Source organism: Lactuca serriola, chromosome 7 (assembly GCF_051521515.1).
Source record: "Lactuca serriola cultivar US96UC23 chromosome 7, Lser_US96UC23_V15, whole genome shotgun sequence".
Classification (NCBI taxonomy): domain Eukaryota; kingdom Viridiplantae; phylum Streptophyta; class Magnoliopsida; order Asterales; family Asteraceae; genus Lactuca; species Lactuca serriola.
Window position 1 is genome coordinate 164,126,219 of NC_136414.1, and position 19,657 is coordinate 164,145,875.

Consider the following 19,657-nt stretch of genomic DNA (forward strand, 5'->3'; position numbering starts at 1 on the left):
TATAAAGAAGACTAATAAAGCACGACGTATTTATTTCATTAAATTTATTTTCAGGTGAAATTCAAAAAAAAAAATTATATATTTCGGGTAATACCCGAATTATCCAAACCCGACCGATACCCGAATTACCCGAATTTAGTTTAGGTAGGGTAACGGGTAATTTTTCTAACATAAAAAACCCGAATTATCCGACCCGAATTACCCGAAACCCAAAAAAAATTACCCGTTCAACAACCCTAACCTCAACTACCAATAAAAATGTTTATTTCGAACAGCCATTATCCTATTTTGCTATAAGATTTGAATAGTATTGACTCATTATTAAAAAACAAACATTATAGTAAAAATAGAAATATAGTCGTCGTGTAGATACTAGATATGAACAATTTGTAGCAAAAGTTTTGAATATGATTTCTCTTACAAAAATAAGTGCTTTAATTGCATACAAAGACAGTAACACACATTTAATTTATGAGTTTTTTTTAACATTTTAAATAATGATTTAAAACAACATAGATCTTAAAAAGTATTAAATATGTTGTATTTAAGTACTCATACTTTATATAAAATGAAAAAAATATTATAAAAATTACATTACACGATTTAAGATATGTATTAATTGAACGCATTTAAAACTATTTCGCATCTTATATAAATACATGAAAAAGCCCTCCATCTTGCTCTAGTTGAAAGAAATGGCAGCTACCTCAGCTTCCAAATGGGTTTCACTACTCATCCTTTCATTTCTGCTATGTATCGAGTTCACAAAATGCAGCGTAACCTACGACAAGAAATCTCTCATCATCAATGGCAGAAGAAGAATCCTCATGTCTGGTTCTATACATTATCCAAGAAGCACCCCTGAAGTAATCTCTCTGTTCTTCACATTTCTGATTTCCAATCCCATTCTTTCAACAATTACTCAAATCCAATCCGAACTTTGTTGCAGATGTGGGAAGATCTCATCTTCAAAGCCAAAAATGGAGGACTTGATGTGATCGATACTTATGTTTTCTGGAATGGGCATGAACCTTCTCCAGGAAATGTATATACTCTGTTCTTTCTTTACTTTATTCTTTTTTCCTTTTTAATAGTTTCCCATTTATTTGATTTTGATAACTTTATATTGATGAATTTGGATTCGGATTTGGATTTGAATTTTGCAGTATAATTTTGAAGGAAGATATGATTTGATTCGGTTTGTGAAACTGGTTCAGAAAGCTGGGATGTATATGCATCTTCGAATTGGACCATTTGTTTGTGCAGAGTGGAATTTTGGGTAATTTTATCAAGATTCAAGAACAAATTTCGTTTTTTTTTTTTTTCAATAGTGTTTAGTGATTTTGATGATGATTTTTAATGTTTTTTGAAGAGGTTTTCCTGTTTGGTTGAAGTATGTTCCTGGAATCAGCTTTAGAACTGATAACGAACCTTTCAAGGTGTCTCATTTTTCCTTAAAGTCCAAAATTAATTGCGTTTGTATTATATTATTACATAGATGCTGACATTGTCAGGACAAAACTACATCGTTTATTGGGATGTGTGTGTATGCGTGAAGTGTTTTTAATGCAAAAAGAAAGTAGAAATAAATATTGTTATTTAAAAACAGAATTAATTACTTGAAAATATGTAAATATTTTTTAATCAGAAGTTGTGATGTAGATGGCAATGCAAAAGTTCACCACAAAAATAGTGGAAATGATGAAGTATGAAAAATTGTTCGAGTCACAAGGTGGCCCAATTATTCTCTCTCAGGTAACTTTCTTATTTCTTGTTTTTATTTATTTATTTATTTATGAAATCAAGATTCCAATTTGTTTATACAAAAAGGATATAAATATTTTAAAATTGAATTTTGTAAATGGGACAGATAGAGAATGAATATGGGGCAGAAAGCAAAGCATTTGGTGCAGCTGGTCATGCTTACTTGACTTGGGCTGCCAAAATGGCTGTTGGATTGGACACTGGTGTCCCGTGGGTCATGTGCAAGCAAGATGATGCTCCCGATCCTATTGTATGTATTTTTCTCTATTTCATCTGGAGTACTGGTGATAAGATTCGTGCCCAATTTTGGGCACGAATTCAATACCAGAATCTAGGAATACGAAATACTGATAACTGACACAATGTGTCTGCTAAATACATTGTGTCTGATTAGACACAATATGTTTTTATTGCTAACATAAATATTTACGTTTGGTTTTTATGACAGATAAATACTTGCAATGGGTTCTATTGTGATTATTTCTCTCCAAATAACAAAGAAACAAAACCTACAATGTGGACAGAGGCTTGGAGCGGATGGTAAGTCCTATTACTTCTATTCTCAATTATTTGTCATACTCAAACTTGGAAATTTTCGATTCTAAAATTTGATATGAATTTTTTGATTTTTGAGGAGAAATTAAAAACTAGATGAAGTGGTATAATAAGTATTTCAATATAGAAAAAAAAAATGGTGTAAAAAATGTAGAAGAATAAGGAATAAATATGATTTTGATAACTTTAAAAGTCAATTTCAAATGTGGGATCTTGTTAGTCATTGGAATTTAACTCTTTAAAGGTTCTCGGATTTTGGTGGACCGGTTCCCCATCGACCCGTTCAAGATTTGGCGTTTGCAGTTGCCCGATTCATTCAAAAGGGAGGCTCGTTCACGAATTATTACATGGTTAGCATGTTTTTCCATAGACTAAAATGGAAACCAAAAATTAAAATTAATTGATAACTTAATCCATTTTTCTTATATTAAGTAGTATCACGGAGGAACAAATTTTGGAAGGACAGCCGGAGGCCCGTTCATCACTACCAGCTACGATTATGATGCTCCTATAGACGAATACGGTAATAAAATTATATTGTACAAAATGTTGTTTGAATAAATAATGTCAAAACATATTTGAGAAAATGATGTCAAATGGAAATGGAAGTTAAAAAGATAAAGGTAACTTTGTAAAAAGTTAGAAGTAAAGGGTGTAAAATGTTCATTTCTATGACTTTATCTATTAAGTCAATAGTAAAAAATACTAACATATAGCCTTTGTTTGTAAACAGGTTTGCTAAGGCAACCAAAATATAACCACTTGAAGGAGCTTCATAAAGCTATAAAATTAAGCGAACGAGCGCTCGTTTCAGCTGATCCTACTTTTATTTCCTTAGGAACCTACGAACAGGTTTGTTGTAGAATAAAAACTATTTACAATCTTATTAACTGAAAATACAGAAAAACACTAATTAGCTATATATGTACATATTAAACCATTAGAATCTTTTAACCTTTTAAAAAAGATATAATAAAATACAAATGTTTTTATGTATTTTACCATAAAACATTTTCACTACTAAAAAATCTCAACATGTATATATCAGGCACATGTATTTTCTTCAAAAACCGGAGGTTGTGCTGCGTTTTTAGCCAATTATCATCTCAATTCATCCACAACAGTCACATTCAGAAACATGCATTACAATCTTCCTCCATGGTCAATCAGCATTCTTCCTGATTGCAAAAATGTAGCTTTCAATACAGCTCAGGTTAGTACAACGAATCCTGCATGAGTTACAACTACCTAAAGCTGACTTCTGATCATTTTTTTTAGATTGGATCAAAGACATCTCTTGTAAATATGTTGCCAACACATGTGAATAGACTTCCATGGCAAACTTTCAGTGAAGATGTTTCATCTGTTGATATTGGATCAAAGATGATAGTTTCTGGTTTGTTGGATCAGTTGAGTGTAACTAGAGATGCAAGTGATTATCTTTGGTATTCAACCAGGTTAGAAAAAGTTATTTTCTTAAACATAATGCTTGTATTAAAACCTGTACATCATGCATTAAAACTTGTACGGATTATGTTCTTTGATATGGTTTCTATTACTGTGATAAAAATCCATAATAGTTGCTGTACATTCTGCATTGTAATTTGTACTTACATTCTCGAACTTGAATTTCTAGTGTTGTGATAAAGCCATGGGAAATACGCGGGAATAGTGTTCCGACGCTAACAGTGGATTCCCAAGGCCATGCTTTACATGTTTTCATCAATGGCCAGCTATCAGGTACAACTCCGATAAGCATTGTCATGTACATAGAACTCAGATTCAAATTTGTATTATGAATTTGTTATTGAATTGTTCGTAATTTGTACGCGAATTCATCAGGATCGGCGTTCGGAAATCCAGAAAATAAGAACGTTAAGTTCACCGGAAACGCTAATCTACACGCCGGAATAAACAAGATCTCGCTGCTAAGTGTCGCCGTTGGGTTACAAGTAAGTCGATTTAACTCCAATTTCATTCTATCGTCTTCGATTGAATTACACGAATCTAAATACGATAATTCTTTTTGATCGAAGAACAACGGGCCACATTTTGAGCTATGGAAGACTGGAGTTTTAGGACCTGTTGTGTTACACGGAGTAGATCGTGGATCGAGGGATATTTCCAGGCAGAAATGGTCATACCAGGTCTATTTCGTTCGATAATTCGTTTCATAATCTCAAAATTCCAACTCCGTCGTGTTTTTCTAGGATCGGTGGAGCTCAATTTCGCCTTTTTGTTCTTCCGATTTGGTTTTGCAGGTAGGCCTGAAGGGAGAATCGCAAAATTTAGCGTCGCCGACGGGGGTTTCTTCAGTAGATTGGATTGAATCATCGTTGCTTCAACAAAACCATAGGCCACTTACTTGGTACAAGGTACACTACTTTTTTTTTCTATCTTTTTAATTCATAAAATAAATTGCTATTATATAGGTAAAAACTATAAATACATTGTTAGAATAAATAAAAATATCAGACTATATTAATTGCAAAATTAATAAGGGTCTATTATTAAAATAGACCAAAAATGTAAGCAATAAATTGTTTTAGTGGAAAGTTTTGGTGTCAGAATTATGCACGAACTGCATTGACTAGTCAACATGCAGGCTTATTTCAATGCACCAGAAGGGGTTGAGCCTCTAGCTATTGACATGAAGAGAATGGGAAAGGGTCAAGTATGGATCAATGGTCAAAGCATAGGAAGATATTGGACAATTCGTGCAAAAGGGAGTTGTACCGGATGCAACTATGCTGGTACTTTCCGACCCGCCAAGTGTCAAACTCGTTGCGGAAAACCAACCCAAAGATGGTAAACTCAATCATTCTCATTTATAAATAAAACGTTATATGTCCTCACATAACTGTCTAACAGTATTATTAACAGTATTATCGGATAACAGATGTCTCATGTTTAAGTCTTTAATCTTTAATCGATTTATTATTTATTTTTTTGTTTTAATTTTGTAGGTACCATGTCCCTAGATCATGGTTGAAGCCAACACAAAATTTGATAGTTGTGTTTGAAGAAATGGGTGGGGATCCATCGACTATTTCTATTATGAGAAGAACGTTAAAGTGAAGATCATATATATACAAGGAAAATAGGTGTTGTGAAGCTCATTGAGACCTCTACCAGAGATGTCAAAAAGTATAGGATACGAATTTTGAGATGTTTATCCCACATGCTATACGATTATTTAAAATTATTGTGGTAAAAGATGTAATTTTTATAAGGTATAAGATTATACAAGATAAAAGTCGAAAGATACCATAAAAAGGTTAATTGTATGGAATGGTTGTTGGAAAGGAGAAAGTTCTTGTGATTTATATGCAATGAGTGTTAAATGAGTGTTTTGCATAAACCTCATAAACTAAAAGGACTCAATGTCTAGACTTTTGATACTATAATATGATGATAATAGTGAAAAACAAGATTCAGTTTGGTAGAGCTTAGACATAAAATCAACCTATAGCGTTTAGGATGTTTGGAAATTTTACTTCCGACAATCAATTGATGTAGGGTTAGAAACTTTGAATTTCCATTATGGAGGGACCAATTTGCATCCTTCTAACGATATCAGGACACAAACAAGATTAATGATGCTTAATCAAAAATTTAGACAAAAGTCCCTTAGTAAAGTTCTAAAGAAACAAACTTCAACATTGTTTTAGAAATGAATATGAGTAAAGTACACGATTCGTCCCTAGTCCGAGTGTCAAATTGTGCGTTTGGTCCCTATTTTCAAAAATTAACTCGGATCGTCCCTTATAGGTTTAAATATTGCACGCTTAGTCCCTAACGGACCTAAAATGACTATTTTGCCCTTTATCTTTTCTTTTTCATTATTTTTAATATTGGTTTTATTTACAAATTCAAAAAATTAAATTATATGATTTTTATTATGGTGGGTCCCACAACCTCTTATACCCCCTCCTATCTTTTTGGCCACCCCTTTCTTCCCCATACACATTTTTCCGACACAACCACCATACCTCCGACAACCACATATAATCATACCAAAGCAAACCAAAAAAAAAAAAAAAAAACCTGATATTTGGTTACAAATCTAACCACCAACCAAACCAAAATAGAAAAGAAACATGAAACTGGTTCCTACTGCCAGCCACCTCAGGTCACAAGCCACCTCAGGCCACCAGCCACCTCTGAAAACACCACCATTCGCTTCTAAAATAAAAGAGAAGGATTCAATAAAACCCTAACCTCAAATCAAACGCAAATCATACAAATAAACCTGCAAATTTTGACAAAACCTAATTCAATTGCACAAATTGATATAAAGGGATAATTTTTTGATTGAAATGTCAGTCAAACTAAGAACGAAAGTATAGTAGAAATTTGAGGAATAGTTCTGGAAATTAAAACCTAATCCAACATGTTTCATCCATGAAAATGTTACCGTAACAACCTAATTGATTCAATACGTCTAATCGAATACAAAACTAGAACAAAACGGTGTGTATTTATGGTGGAGTAAGTACCAGAGGGGATGAAGGGTTATAGATCTAACAAAGGTGTGGATAAGAAATTATGTTCGATCAGTGGAAACAACCGTTCACTGGCTGTAGAGGAAGCTTGCAAAGACGACGTTGTGTAGATGGAGCTTTGCGGTGATGGTGCGAAGACAATTGTGTACAAGTAGCAATGGTATTTTCTCTCTCGATAGCTCTGTCGATGGTGGTTCGCTCAACAGGGTGAACGACAGGTGGATGGAGTTTTAAGATGGTGATTCACCATCGGAAAGGGTTGCGGTGTTAATGGTGCAAATTTCCGATGAGGTTCCAGACTTCCGTTCCTCAACTGATTTGCAGAGAGGGTGGGGAAGGAGAAAGGGGGTTGAAGAGAAGCAAGATGGATCGTTTGTGGTGATGGGAAGGCAAGGGATTGGTGTTAGTGGGCCCTTTTAAGTTTTTAATATTATTATAAATAATAAACAAATCAAAAGAAAATCAAAAAAGGAAAAAGAAAGGGCAATATAGTCATTTTAGGCCTGTCAAGGACTAAGCATGCAACATTTAAACTTGTAAGGGACGATCCGAGTTTATTTTTGAAAATAGAGACTAAACGCACAATTTGACACTCGGACCAGGGACGAATCGTGTAATTTACTCAATGAATATAAAATGATGCAAGTCTTGGTGTTGACAACTACAAAATGACACACAAATATAGATGCGGAAATATAAAGAGTTTGAGAAATAAACCTTTTTAAAGGCATATAAACAATCAAAAAGAGGTGGTATATATGTTAGTTTCCAAGATGTTCTTCACATGTTCTTTGTTGTTTAAGAGTTTGGAACTTAGAAATCTATTTTTTTTAAATCATGATAAACACAAGAACTTATTTCAATTTTGTCAAGTGCCAACCATTCAGATAAAAGTAATTTCCATATCTTTTCCTCATATTTGAAGTTGTTCTTCCTATGGAAAACTATTTATAAAGAATAATGAGATAGAGTTGCGAAGAAAAGTTTCAAAGTTTTCATTGGTTTTTTAAAGCGTACAACTTTAAACTGAAGGACCATAATATTTGAGTTTGCAACTCATAATGCATTCTGAAACATGATTATAAAATATGATGATCATTTTGGCTTTCTTTGAAAAAAATAGTTATTTTTTAATATCTATTTATGGAAAATGCGCTTTATGGTGATTATATCCTTTTCAAAATTTCATTATGATACAACCACTAAACCGTGAAACAAAGCCCGAAAATACGATGTTGGAAAATTGGTTTTAACCAATTTCAAAAGTGGATCGTTTCCTACTTTTGAGAATGATTTGTGAACCTTAAACATTATTAAAATTGGACAAACGGTTTATAATTGTGTTATCCTCCGTGATACATTCGTTTTGGTCAGGGGCGGACGCAGGATTTTACAGTAGGGGTTGCACGGTAGTAGAAAAAATAAAAATTTTGAGAATTTTCAAAAAAATTTCCACTGCGGCTGAAAAAGTTAGGGGTTGCCGGTGCCACCGTGGACCGTCCGCCCCTGGTTTTGGTATATCACACTTCTAAAATAGATTAAAAATGAATGAAAAAACTATATGTTAAAAAGAGGTGTTTAAAAGAAGTTAACAAATAGGTTAATGGGTTTTTAGTTTATCCCACATGGTTGGAAGAATGAAAGGAAACCGGGTATATAAATACATAAGTATAGCCTTATAAACCTTGGAAGACTTGTGTCGAAGCACATGACCTACAAGTATGAATGCATCACCTGTCGAATTTTTTTTTTAGAAAAAAGTATAATGATTGAGAGTTTTCTAAACTATAACAATTTTCATTAACCCTTCGTCCAAAGTTTCAGATATATAAAGAAAACATACAAATTAGATAATAAAGTGGCAAACTTGTTTAGGAATAACCCATTTTGTATAGTTATGTAACTCCAAACTAAAGTGATTTTTGGAAGCCTCATCGAAGATTTTTGCAACTCCAAACCCATGTCGTTAATCATCGCCACCACCGTACTCTTGAATCTCGTATTTTTGCAACCTCCGACCACTAATAAAACTTGATAATATGATGCGACTTGAACAACCTATAATTAAAGAATATGTGGGTGTGGAATTGACTTTTGGTTTGAAGTCATACATGATTGCATGGGGTAGCCGTGCTACCCCTTAAATTTTTGGGCATAATGTAACTTTTTTTGAAATTTTATAGAATAATGTAACTTTTCAGCGTACTATCTTTAAAATCATGTATGTTGCCCCATAGATTTTGTTTTGGATATGCCACTTGTAACGTCCCAAAAATTTAGACAAAAAATTTTCGTTTCTAAATTAATAAAACTGTAATCTAAACATCATCATAAAAACCATGGTAGAACAAAGTATATCAACTACATCATAAAACATCAGAGTAATCATGAAAATGCGGAACAAGGTGGTGTGTGCACTGCAGTCATTCCGAGCTCTTTCCCTTGAAACCAGAAGTACCTGAAAATATAAACTGAAAACCGTAAGCACAAAGCTTAGTGAGCTCCCCAAAATACCACATACCATACATAATAATCATATAATGGGACCCGCCCGACATCTCGGTATACAAATCTGTCAGTCATCAGGTCGCGCCCGGTATACATAAAACAAATAAACACATAAACACATAACATATGCAATAATCACAAAGATACATATCATACAAAATAGTCATCGGGCCCCGACCAGTAAGCATACAAGCACATAACACATGCAAGAGTCACACAGACATCCGACATCCTAACATAATAACCATGGGCCGACATCAGTGCCTTCAACCCGCTAAAACCAAGTGGGGAAACTCACCTGTAACTGCTGAATCACTCAACGAATCTCTGTCTACTAGTCCAGAATATCCTCACGCTATCATCACAAAATAATATCCAATTAACAATTGCATCTTGACTCGAAATCAAGAATCTAAGTTGCTTAGCCCAAAACCAGGGTAAAAGACCATTTTAACCTTTTTCTAACTTGGCTCAAAGCCAAGGCCCAACCCAATTACTAAAAAGGCCAAATCCTAAATGGCAACCCAAAGTCCAATCATGGCCCAATCTTCCAGATTGCGCCCAAAACCCATCATGGGTCTAAAACCAAGGAAGCCCAATGTGCTAGACAAAAAGCCCAAATCAGAAATGTCATGACCCAAAGTCAACGGTCTAAACTCCAACAGTTGGTCCTTACGTTATGAACAGCCCATGGTCACGTCGTGAGGACCAACTCGACCCAGTCCCGACTCAGCAAGTCAACTCAACCCATCAAGAAGGTTCCAATCCTTGTCATGTCGCGACCTAACCCTAAGTTACGTCGTTACCTAATACGAACAAAATAGTCGGGATGGCCAACATTCTCACGACGCGACGATCTTAATCCTCACGTCGTGAGATCTGTACTGACCAACTTCAAGCATTAAGCTCTTATTCCTTACATTCATATTGGGACTTTCCAGATGGTCTTCCTTTACCCAAGGGATGATAAAAATCGTAGCTTTTTAGTCATGCATGTCCAATGCATGACTCAAGCTCTTATCGGGCCAAAAGTGGGGAAAATGAGATCTAAACTCAAACTTGGAGTCTCAAACTACACCAAAACTCATATCCAAAGACTATATTATAGAGAATGACTCAATGATCCATAAAGTTGGCAACTTTATGGAACACATGCAAGCAATCCGACTCAATCATGTAAAAAGGAGCTTATAACTTAGATCTAGAATGAAAAAGGTTTAAGACTTACAATGGTCCAAAAGCTCCAAGAGATTGCAAGGTAAGACCCAAAACGCCAAGAGGTTGCTCAGCCAAGGTCTTCTTCCACTTCAAAGAGCCAAAAACCACCAAAGAATGCTTCAAAGATCTCAAAAATGCCTAAGGAATTCAAGAGGGTCGAGATTAGGGCTTTCTAGAGGCTTAGAGGGTGAGAGAGGCTGAGGATGGATAAACCTAGCCCCTCATTCTCTTAAATACTCGAAAATTAAGGTTTGAGGTCATTAAGCCATGCTTATGTCGTGAGTCTCCAAAATACGGGTCAACAAGTCAATGGTCCCTCACGTCGTGATCCCCAAGATCTAATGTCATGAGGACCCTCATAATGCAAAACAAATAAATGGATGAATTTTAGTACCTTAGGGTTTCTGATGTTACACCACTGTTTGAAGCTGTGATATCTAAGGGTGTGGAATCATTTTATGGGATAAACTGTAACCTGTAATTGTAGAAGCGTAGGTGTAGGAATGATTTATGGATTGAACATAGACTTCTGGGTTGTAGAAATCAAACAATGTTGATGATGGAGGGGAGTCGATAGAAACCATGAACAAACGGCAACGATATCTTTGGCGTGGAAATAGCTTCCACATAAACAATGTGGAGTCAATTCATTTTACCGGGTGTGGTTTCTATCCCTTTATATATATATATATATATATATATATATATATATATATATATATATATATATAGGTTCAGGTTCATTTGAGACCATTCTAATTTTGTGAGACCGTGAGACCAAATCTAAAAATAATTTTAAAATGCAAAATAAATGGAAAAATCCAAAAATTCTTTTTTTAAATATTATTTTCGAAACTTGAATTAACTAAAAAAAATAAAAAAAATCCCGTTTTTTTTTTTTTTTTTGAAAAATACGTGAAATATTCTAAATAGAATATTATACTGACATATTCTAAAAAATAATTTTAAAATGCAAAATAAATGGAAAAATCTAAAAATTCTTTTTTTAAATATTATTTTCGGAACTTGAATTAACTAAAAATTAATAAAAAAAATAAAAAAAAATCATATTTTTTTTTGAAAAATACGTGAAATACTAAATAGAATATTACATTGTACATATTCTAAAAATAATTTTAAAATGCAAAATAAATGGAAAAAATCAAAAAATTCTTTTTTAAATATTATTTTCGAAACTTGAATTAACTAAAAATAAATAAATAAAATAAAAATAAAATAAAAAAAATCATATTTTTTTTGAAAAATACGTGAAATATTCTAAATAGAATATTACACTGTACATATTCTAAAAATAATTTTAAAATGCAAAATAAATGGAAAAAATCAAAAAAATTCTTTTTTTAAATATTATTTTCGGAACTTGAATTAACTAAAAAAATAAAAAAAAATAAAAAAATATGTCTCACGGTCTCACAAAATTAGATCGTCTCACATGAACCTAACCCTATATATATATATATATATATATATATATATATATATATATATATATATATATATATATATATATATATATATATATATATGGGATAGAGACCAACCATGTAAGAAATTGAAACCATTGACCATCTTCATTAAAAAATAAAAATAAAATAAAAATTAGAGACTAAATGTGTTACTTTTTATAGAACACAAGGACCATATATGTAGTTTTGTATTAATTTTATTACAAAAGAAGTATAAATTCAACTCTGAGTAATAAACACACGCAATCTCTTTTGTCTTTTGATCGTGTTTCATGCCTGCTTGAAGTCATGCATCAGTCCATGGCCAAAGTCCGCGGCAACGAAAAAACCCTAGATTCTTACACCGTCAAAGCCATTAACGAATCCATAAGACGTTAGTTTCATCTCAATCAATCCTCATCACTCTTTTCTTCTTTCTAAGAAATTCATTCTTTTCTAACCAATTTCTGTTTTTCCCTTCGAATCAGCCGGCGATTGCGTGTTCATGCGATCTCCCAATCCTTCGAAGCCACCGTACATAGCAAAAGTGGATAAGATCGTATCCGACGACAACGGAAGCAACGTGAAAGTTCACATCCGGTGGTACTACCGGCCGGAGGAATCAAAAGACGGCAAACAACCATTTCACGGAAGCACAGAAGTATTCATTTCCGATCACCGTGATGTTCAAAGCCCTGATACAATCGAAGGCAAGTGTAAGGTTCACACTTTCAAGAGCTATACATCACTCGATGACATTGGCAACGACGATTTCTTCTGTCGTTTTGAGTATCATTCTTCCACCGGAGACTTCACTCCCAATAGCGTAGCAGTGTATGTTTCTGCTATATCCTTTTTTCATAATTTCCATACGTTGTTGATGAAATTGTTTGCATTTGGATAGAATTTGTTGGAAAAAATTTATCTTAAGAAATTTTGGATTGAACTTCGAACTTTATACACTGCTAGTTAACTAACTAGATGCTAACAGGATCAAAATAACATCAAGGCTTCTGAATCTGTGTGCTTTTCCTAACTTAAGATTGGTATGACTAAATTCGAAGAGTTGTCCAATTGATAGATACATCATATAGTTCATAGATATGCCGTTGATTATTAATCTGTTTAATTTGTGTTAATATGACAGGTACTGCACGTGTGAAATGCCTTACAATCCTGATCAGTTCATGATCCAGTGTGATGGCTGCACTGATTGGTAAGTCACATTCAAGTTAACATTTTGGGGATAAAAATAACAAGATTAAAACACCAAATGTTTGAATTCTCTTGAATCTTGATATGCTTTCCATGAATCTACTTATGGATTATGATAATTTTCGTTTGTAAACTTTGATACCCTTTTGATTTCAGGTTTCATCCTGATTGTTTAAAGATGACAGTGGATGAGGCTAAAACAATTGAACACTTATTTTGTCAAAGCTGTTCATCTGAAGAACAAAGGATTCTCCAAAACCCTCGTGCTAATTCCAGGAATTCAACCATGAAGGTAAATTTTTGTCCCACAATAACATATCATGATAAAAAAAATAAAAAATAAAAAACAGTATATAAAGTTTAAAATTTTCATGTTTATGATATATTATGGTGTTTTCAGGTGGAGACAAAACGTCGTCGAAGGTAATATGCACAGGTTTAATGTATTAAAAGTTAAAACTCTTGTTGAAGATAGCAGCAACAGTAGGTTGATGTGACTTATGAGATGGAAACTAGGGTTTGAATATCATAATCTTTGTGAATATGATTTGATTTTGTTTGAAGTTTATGAGTTTGGTACTTTGGTGGCCTATGATGATTATGTTTTTTAAGTAAATTAAGTTTCTTGTTTAATGTACAGTGTTTGTTATAAGTTTTTAAGTAAATTACAGGAATGGTCCCTGTGGTATGCCAAGAATTTTGGATTTTAGAGTCCAAATTTTCATTTGTTGCAAAGATGGTCCTTAATTGCATCGGCACATCCGTTAAGTCCATGTTAAATGACCAATTATGTAGTTTACATTTAAGACACGTCTTTTATTATCTTTAAGGCTGTGTTTGTAGACTTGGTTGGACAAACTTTTTAGGGTTAATTTAAGACAATGAGGTTCTTTATGTTTTTTGCACAAATGAAAAAAAGCAAAGTGAGTCCATGTCCCATTGTGTTTGAACTTTTTTGGATGAGACAAAAGTTGCATTTGTTGTCTGGTTGACACCAAAATATAAGTGCATGACAAACACACTTTAATCTGTTCTATCATGTCTTGTTAGGTTAGAAACATATGTTGTTATCAACACTTTCATTTAGCTTAATTTTCAATCGTATTATTAATAGTTTTAATGATTAGAAATGATTTTTAAAAAATCTATCTAAGTCAGATCATTTGAAAGAAACTATTATTTCAAAAATATTATATATATGTAACTAAAAAATGTTAACAACATGGTTAGAATAATTATAATTATGTATCAATTGTTTGTACTGATTTGTTCATATATCTACTTAAAGGAATATTTGACAATATTTTTGAAGAAAGAAATAAAAATTAGTTAGATTTGTTCATACATCTAGTTAATGCAATATTTGACAATATTTTTGAAGAAAGAAATAAAAATTATGTATCAATTGTTTGTACAATAAAAATAAGTAATGTGCTTCAATAGGGATCCACTTTGTGGATTCACCATGACTCATTCAAATATGGATCCACTTTGAAGGAGAGAGATACCGTGGAAATCTACCGTGCGAGGCCTCACCGCGCACTCAACTGCGGTGTAGAGTGGAGGTATTCCTCTTTACCTCACGGACAACTATGTTTTTGTAATAGATATATATTTTTATTGTGTTACATGTTTGTTTGAACTTGGAGATATTGATCTTTTTGAAATCTAAAGTTTAAGTTAAAATAACTTATTAATATGTTTCATAATTAATTTTTGAGATAATTATAGCTCTTAAAAAACAAACTAGTTGATTATGGTAGGATCTTTGGATCCGGTTTGATCTTACTATGATCACAATTTTTCATTCTTTGCTAATTGTTTTGAAAGCATTTCACAATTTCATAAAGTATTTTGTAATTTTACTCTAAAATGCTTTGGAAGAAGATATATAACTTCAAATTTTGCAAACTCATGTTTGGCAAATGTATGTGTGTGTGTTGCAAAATACAGGAGTATGATTAAGTACATCCAAAAAAGAAATGCGACAAAAATGTTAACAGGTTAATGTCATAAAATACAATTTACTTATTAGTCCATTTATTTTTAATTGTATCCACTATGTCACTAAATTTTTTCTATATTCTCATTACAACATTAGAGTGCATATCAGTTGTCGGTTGCCACAGTAGACGGAATGCGAAATTAAAAGAAAATTTAGTAACTTATTAAATATACTTAAAAGATAAATTATCCGACACTCTATTATGGGGTGACTTTCATGGGAAAAGTTAAGGTATGGGTTGGTTTCCATGGGGAATGACTAATGACTACTTTCAACTTTCAAGGTCATATTTTCTTTAGATTCCTTACTTTTACACTTGAAAAAAAAAAGTTGAAGAATATGTCCACAGGTAATTTTTCTATTAGAATCATCCTTGTGTATTTTGGCAAACATGCGTGCATTTGGTAGAACTTTTTTCTACTGGTATTTTTTATCACAAAGATTGTGAATCAGACAATGGTGAAATGCCTACTTGAAGTCGATGATTAAAAAAAAAAAATACATGTTTTAAACTGTTGTATTTCAACTACCTTAATGATTTTATCTAAAAATGACCTAATTTACATTGATCTAGATATCAGAAAAAGAGTTGGAAAAAAAAAAGGATTTTATTTTAGGTGACCTCTTTTTGCTTTGATTTTTCTCTCTTCCAAACAATTACAGTGCCACCAAAATCAGAGGAAGCCAAAAGATTCTCACCATGATTCCATGCAACTGCAATCACCGGGTATCCATGTCCCTGGAGTTTGTTCACACATGTATTCTTCGGCCGAGTTAAGTCATAGAAATACACAGCTGCATCCTCACTTCCAATCACTTATCAACACACAAAAACCCTTGTATCAGTAAATTACATTTCCCCCCTAACTATATCTGGTTTTCGCAATTTTGGTCCTTTTCTAAGCTTCTGTCACCTTCTTGGTCCTTGTTACAAGTCAAATGACTATTTTTGGCCCTGAATATATCTGATTTTTACAATTTTGGTCCCAAACTATAATCATTTTACTTGACATAGGGACTAAAAATATTACAAAAACCCCAAATAAGGACCAAAATTAAAAAACTCAACTATACTCAGGGACCAAAAATGTAAATTACTCTTGGAACATATTATCAATTCTCTCCTGCGGTAATTAATTATGGAAAATAACATACTTTTGTTACTTTTCCTAATATGATCATAATATTAGAGTAAATTACAAAATTGGTCCCTGTGCTGCACTCGAAATTGCAAGCTCAGTCCCAAATTTTAAGTCATCCTTAAGTTTGCATTTCATTACAAATATGGTCCCTATGCTTTACTCAAAATTGCAAATTCAGTCCAAATTTTGTATATACCTATATATTCCCCTTTTTCAAGGGAAAGTAATGGACAAAAAGAAGCACGAATGCTATGAAGACGTGGGGCCAACTTGAGGGAGCACTGTAGAGTCAAATAGCCTTGTAACTCCAAAGAAACACTGCAACAAATAAAAATTAAACAGCAACTTACTTTCATCGAATTTAAACAGATGAAATTAATTTTAAATCAGATAATTAAGAACCTGAAGAAAGACAAATTTCCATCTCGTGTAAGAGCCAATAACACAGGACCTTGTGTCATTAAAGAAAATGTTCTGTATTGTATAGTAGTGAATTCTGACTTTTCCTTGCTGCTAGTTTTAGTGCGATGTGAGCGTGATAAAGTACCTTGATGAGAGTTTACTTTAACTGTGTATATACATCCCTAAATAAATAAAACAACAACTTTTATATAAATGACAAAGTTTTGAAAATGAAGTTTATAAAAAAATAAAAAATAAAAAGCTCACCTGTGCATCCCCACAAAAAATAAACTGACCCGTATGGTCATAATCAAGAGTCGTAACCTCACTGTCCACAACTGTTTTACTTATTAATCTTCCCGTGCTAAAATTGAATATCTGAAATAGTAAAAAAAGTAAAAAATAAAATAAATTAATTAATTAAAAGAAATAAAGAAGCAGTGAAGGATATGAATTAATTACCGAGACTTCTTTTTGTGCATTGCCAACTGAAAGGAAGTTATTATTCACCTGCATTTATTAAGAAAAAAAAAGAATTACTATTTCCCCCTTCTTTTTTTATTTTCTAACTCCTCCAACGTGAATACTGTGAAATTTGTTTTTTTGAAATGTAAGGGTAAAATGGTCATTTAGTCTGGTTCAGACGGTTTATTCAGTCTACGGTGTGTATACATCACTTTATCCATACATAAATCATTACTCATTCAGGTAAAAAAAATAAAAAAACATCTCATAAGTTTAATATGTTGGTTAAAAGTAAAGGAATAAGAAATTAAATATAAGTAAGAGAAAGTTATATTTGATGTGAACTTACAGGATGAAAACGAATACAAAGCTGAGAAGTAACTCCATATATTACTCGAATGCAAAGGCCATTTGGTATATCCCAAACCCTGACAGTTTTATCCAATGAAGATGATGCAATGTACTGGTTGTTCAATGAAAAGTCAAAATCTGGGAAAATGAGATTAAAGATGAAAAAAAAGACATCAACACATGATTAATAGCCCCTTTCAATCAAGAGATATTAAAGGAAAGACTAAAGAGCCAGTACCAGTTGATCAAACCTGTGACATCTTTTGAGTGCCCAGTCAATTTGTTCATGATTGAAGGTGGATCAGAGACACTGCAAACTGTTAATGTTCCATCTGTTGCTCCATAAGCAAGAACATCAGAACTCATATGCCCAAACTTTATAACAGTAACTGCATATATATGTAGAATTGAAACACTTATTCCATGAAGAAAAAGTAATCACTTAAAATGAGAAGAACAGATTCATATCGGAAGTTACCCATTGATTTGCATTCATCAAAGATGCAATGCATTCCCACAAACGAATATGCATGTTCAGTTTTTCGACGAGGGTGTTCAAATTCAGTTGAACTTACACCAAAACTACTAACAGTATTATGACTCGGTGTTTGACTATCACGTAGATCCTGCATAAATATAAACCAGATTATAAAAAAGTGCATCAAGATTCAAGACTTATTATCCAAATCCAATATGTCTGTTTTATCAATGTAGTTATGTTGAAAAAAGGAGTAAAACTAACCTTCATACCAGTCCAGCTACCAGTGGACCAGTTTTCCACCTCAAGAGCCATAGATAGTTGACTTGGAGTTGGAGATGGTACCCATCGACCACTGGTGAACCAATTAGTAAATTAGCCTGATCTCATGTCACTACTATATGAAACAAAAATTCCAAATAATACTATGCCAATCATTGCAAATTCTTGATGATATGCTTGCAACTTTACAAACCATAGTCTAACTAGTGAACAAACTAACAATGGCAGAGGATGTTTGTGTTTCTGCATCTGATAAATTCAAAGGAGCAACCAAAGGGGGAATCAGTAAGTAAGTAAGTTGAGGTACCTGGTTCCAGGGGTGCTAGTGCGACTTGGTATTTGCGAATTTAACCAATTATCTGGCCTGTTGATGAAATTGCGATAAGCTACATAGCCTTTAGCATTGCATCTCCAGTCCTACACACAACAGATACGCACAGCTATATTCATTGATCATTGAAGGAAGCAGTAAAGTCGCTGTTTTCACCAAATTATTCGTCAAATTCCGAGTTCTATTGGTAAGACAAACTAAGGAATAAGGATACCTATCTACATCCTCCGGCGAGGTTTGACATTTGTTGTAACAAAATGTCTTCATTTGAAATAGGTGACTAATAAAGTGTACCTTTCGGCGAAGAACGCCTGACTGAGCTTTCCGAAAGAGAAGAAGGCGGCGAATTCCGACGTACTTAGGATCGGAGTCGGCAGGACAGGGCTGAAGCATACAGCTGAAGGTTTCTGGATCCTCGGTAACGTCCTTCTTTTTACTCGGCTCTCTCTCATGATCATCAACTTCAGACGAACGTTTCTCGATCGTCTGATCCGCCATTTCTACGAGATTCCCGAAGAATCCTTCATCACACTTAAAAATTCAACTCTTATATAGAAAATCGATACACGAATCGAGGATTTTGAGATCGATTATCGGAAACCTGCTCTTTCTAATTCGTTACAACGCAAAGTAAATTTAAATTTGGAGTTTTTTCCAGAATTCATACAAATAGAGATTTCACGAGTCGTGAGTTTGAAAATGGTGTTGACAAATGACAACGAACCATTTTTCGTTTCCGGACCTTCGATGACGGTATAATTACACTTTTTCCCTCTTAGCTTGAACATATTGACAATTTGCTCCTTGTATTATTTCTTAATCGGTTTAAAATTTCAGGCGGTTCCTATTCAATAAAATATATATTTTTTTTTCAAAATAAATACTTGCATTTTATTAGACCGAAATTTCAAACCTTGTGATAAAGTATCATATATTATATATGTTATTATTCTATATCGTTGAGATTCAG

At 33.2% G+C, this 19,657-nt stretch overlaps 3 protein-coding genes across 3 annotated transcripts; 2 read left to right on the forward strand and 1 right to left on the reverse strand.

Moving 5' to 3' along the window:
* The first annotated feature begins 668 nt into the window (after positions 1 to 668).
* LOC145065026 (beta-galactosidase 3-like) lies at positions 669 to 5,645 on the forward strand. The gene is made up of 18 exons (XM_079012369.1): positions 669 to 866; positions 950 to 1,045; positions 1,167 to 1,279; positions 1,373 to 1,439; positions 1,663 to 1,755; positions 1,871 to 2,014; positions 2,213 to 2,304; positions 2,564 to 2,669; positions 2,755 to 2,842; positions 3,053 to 3,171; positions 3,368 to 3,532; positions 3,598 to 3,776; positions 3,956 to 4,059; positions 4,162 to 4,271; positions 4,356 to 4,466; positions 4,581 to 4,694; positions 4,925 to 5,127; positions 5,286 to 5,645. Exons 1-18 carry the CDS (start codon positions 696 to 698, stop codon positions 5,395 to 5,397), a joined length of 2,187 nt encoding a protein of 728 aa, XP_078868495.1. The 5' UTR covers positions 669 to 695; the 3' UTR covers positions 5,398 to 5,645.
* Positions 5,646 to 12,293: 6,648 nt separating this feature from the next.
* On the forward strand, positions 12,294 to 13,928 carry LOC145062068 (chromatin remodeling protein SHL-like). The gene is made up of 5 exons (XM_079009687.1): positions 12,294 to 12,410; positions 12,505 to 12,850; positions 13,164 to 13,232; positions 13,388 to 13,523; positions 13,632 to 13,928. Exons 1-5 carry the CDS (start codon positions 12,326 to 12,328, stop codon positions 13,656 to 13,658), a joined length of 663 nt encoding a protein of 220 aa, XP_078865813.1. The 5' UTR covers positions 12,294 to 12,325; the 3' UTR covers positions 13,659 to 13,928.
* Positions 13,929 to 15,693: 1,765 nt separating this feature from the next.
* LOC145061028 (uncharacterized) lies at positions 15,694 to 19,373 on the reverse strand. The gene is made up of 11 exons (XM_079008393.1): positions 18,982 to 19,373; positions 18,664 to 18,773; positions 18,339 to 18,429; positions 18,075 to 18,222; positions 17,848 to 17,985; positions 17,595 to 17,734; positions 17,243 to 17,290; positions 17,048 to 17,158; positions 16,781 to 16,962; positions 16,575 to 16,696; positions 15,694 to 16,052 (listed from the first exon to the last, which is right to left on the reverse strand). The coding sequence occupies exons 1-11, from the start codon at positions 19,183 to 19,185 to the stop codon at positions 15,850 to 15,852; spliced, it is 1,497 nt and encodes a 498-aa protein (XP_078864519.1). The 5' UTR covers positions 19,186 to 19,373; the 3' UTR covers positions 15,694 to 15,849.
* Positions 19,374 to 19,657: the final 284 nt, after the last annotated feature.

Bases quoted from the DNA above. Each gene is read 5' to 3' on its own strand.
- LOC145065026 (XM_079012369.1), top strand. From the start codon at position 696: ATGGCAGCTACCTCAGCTTCCAAATGGGTTTCACTACTCATCCTTTCA. The intron at 1,280-1,372 runs GTAATTTTATCA...TGTTTTTTGAAG, and splicing joins TGTGCAGAGTGGAATTTTGG to AGGTTTTCCTGTTTGGTTGA. The intron at 3,777-3,955 runs GTTAGAAAAAGT...TTGAATTTCTAG, and splicing joins TATCTTTGGTATTCAACCAG to TGTTGTGATAAAGCCATGGG.
- LOC145061028 (XM_079008393.1), bottom strand. From the start codon at position 19,185: ATGGCGGATCAGACGATCGAGAAACGTTCGTCTGAAGTTGATGATCAT. The intron at 17,735-17,847 runs GTTTGATCAACT...TCATTTTCCCAG, and splicing joins GCACTCAAAAGATGTCACAG to ATTTTGACTTTTCATTGAAC. The intron at 16,697-16,780 runs GTTCTTAATTAT...TATTTGTTGCAG, and splicing joins GGAAATTTGTCTTTCTTCAG to TGTTTCTTTGGAGTTACAAG.
- LOC145062068 (XM_079009687.1), top strand. From the start codon at position 12,326: ATGCATCAGTCCATGGCCAAAGTCCGCGGCAACGAAAAAACCCTAGAT. The intron at 13,233-13,387 runs GTAAGTCACATT...TTTTGATTTCAG, and splicing joins TGTGATGGCTGCACTGATTG to GTTTCATCCTGATTGTTTAA. The intron at 13,524-13,631 runs GTAAATTTTTGT...TGGTGTTTTCAG, and splicing joins CCAGGAATTCAACCATGAAG to GTGGAGACAAAACGTCGTCG.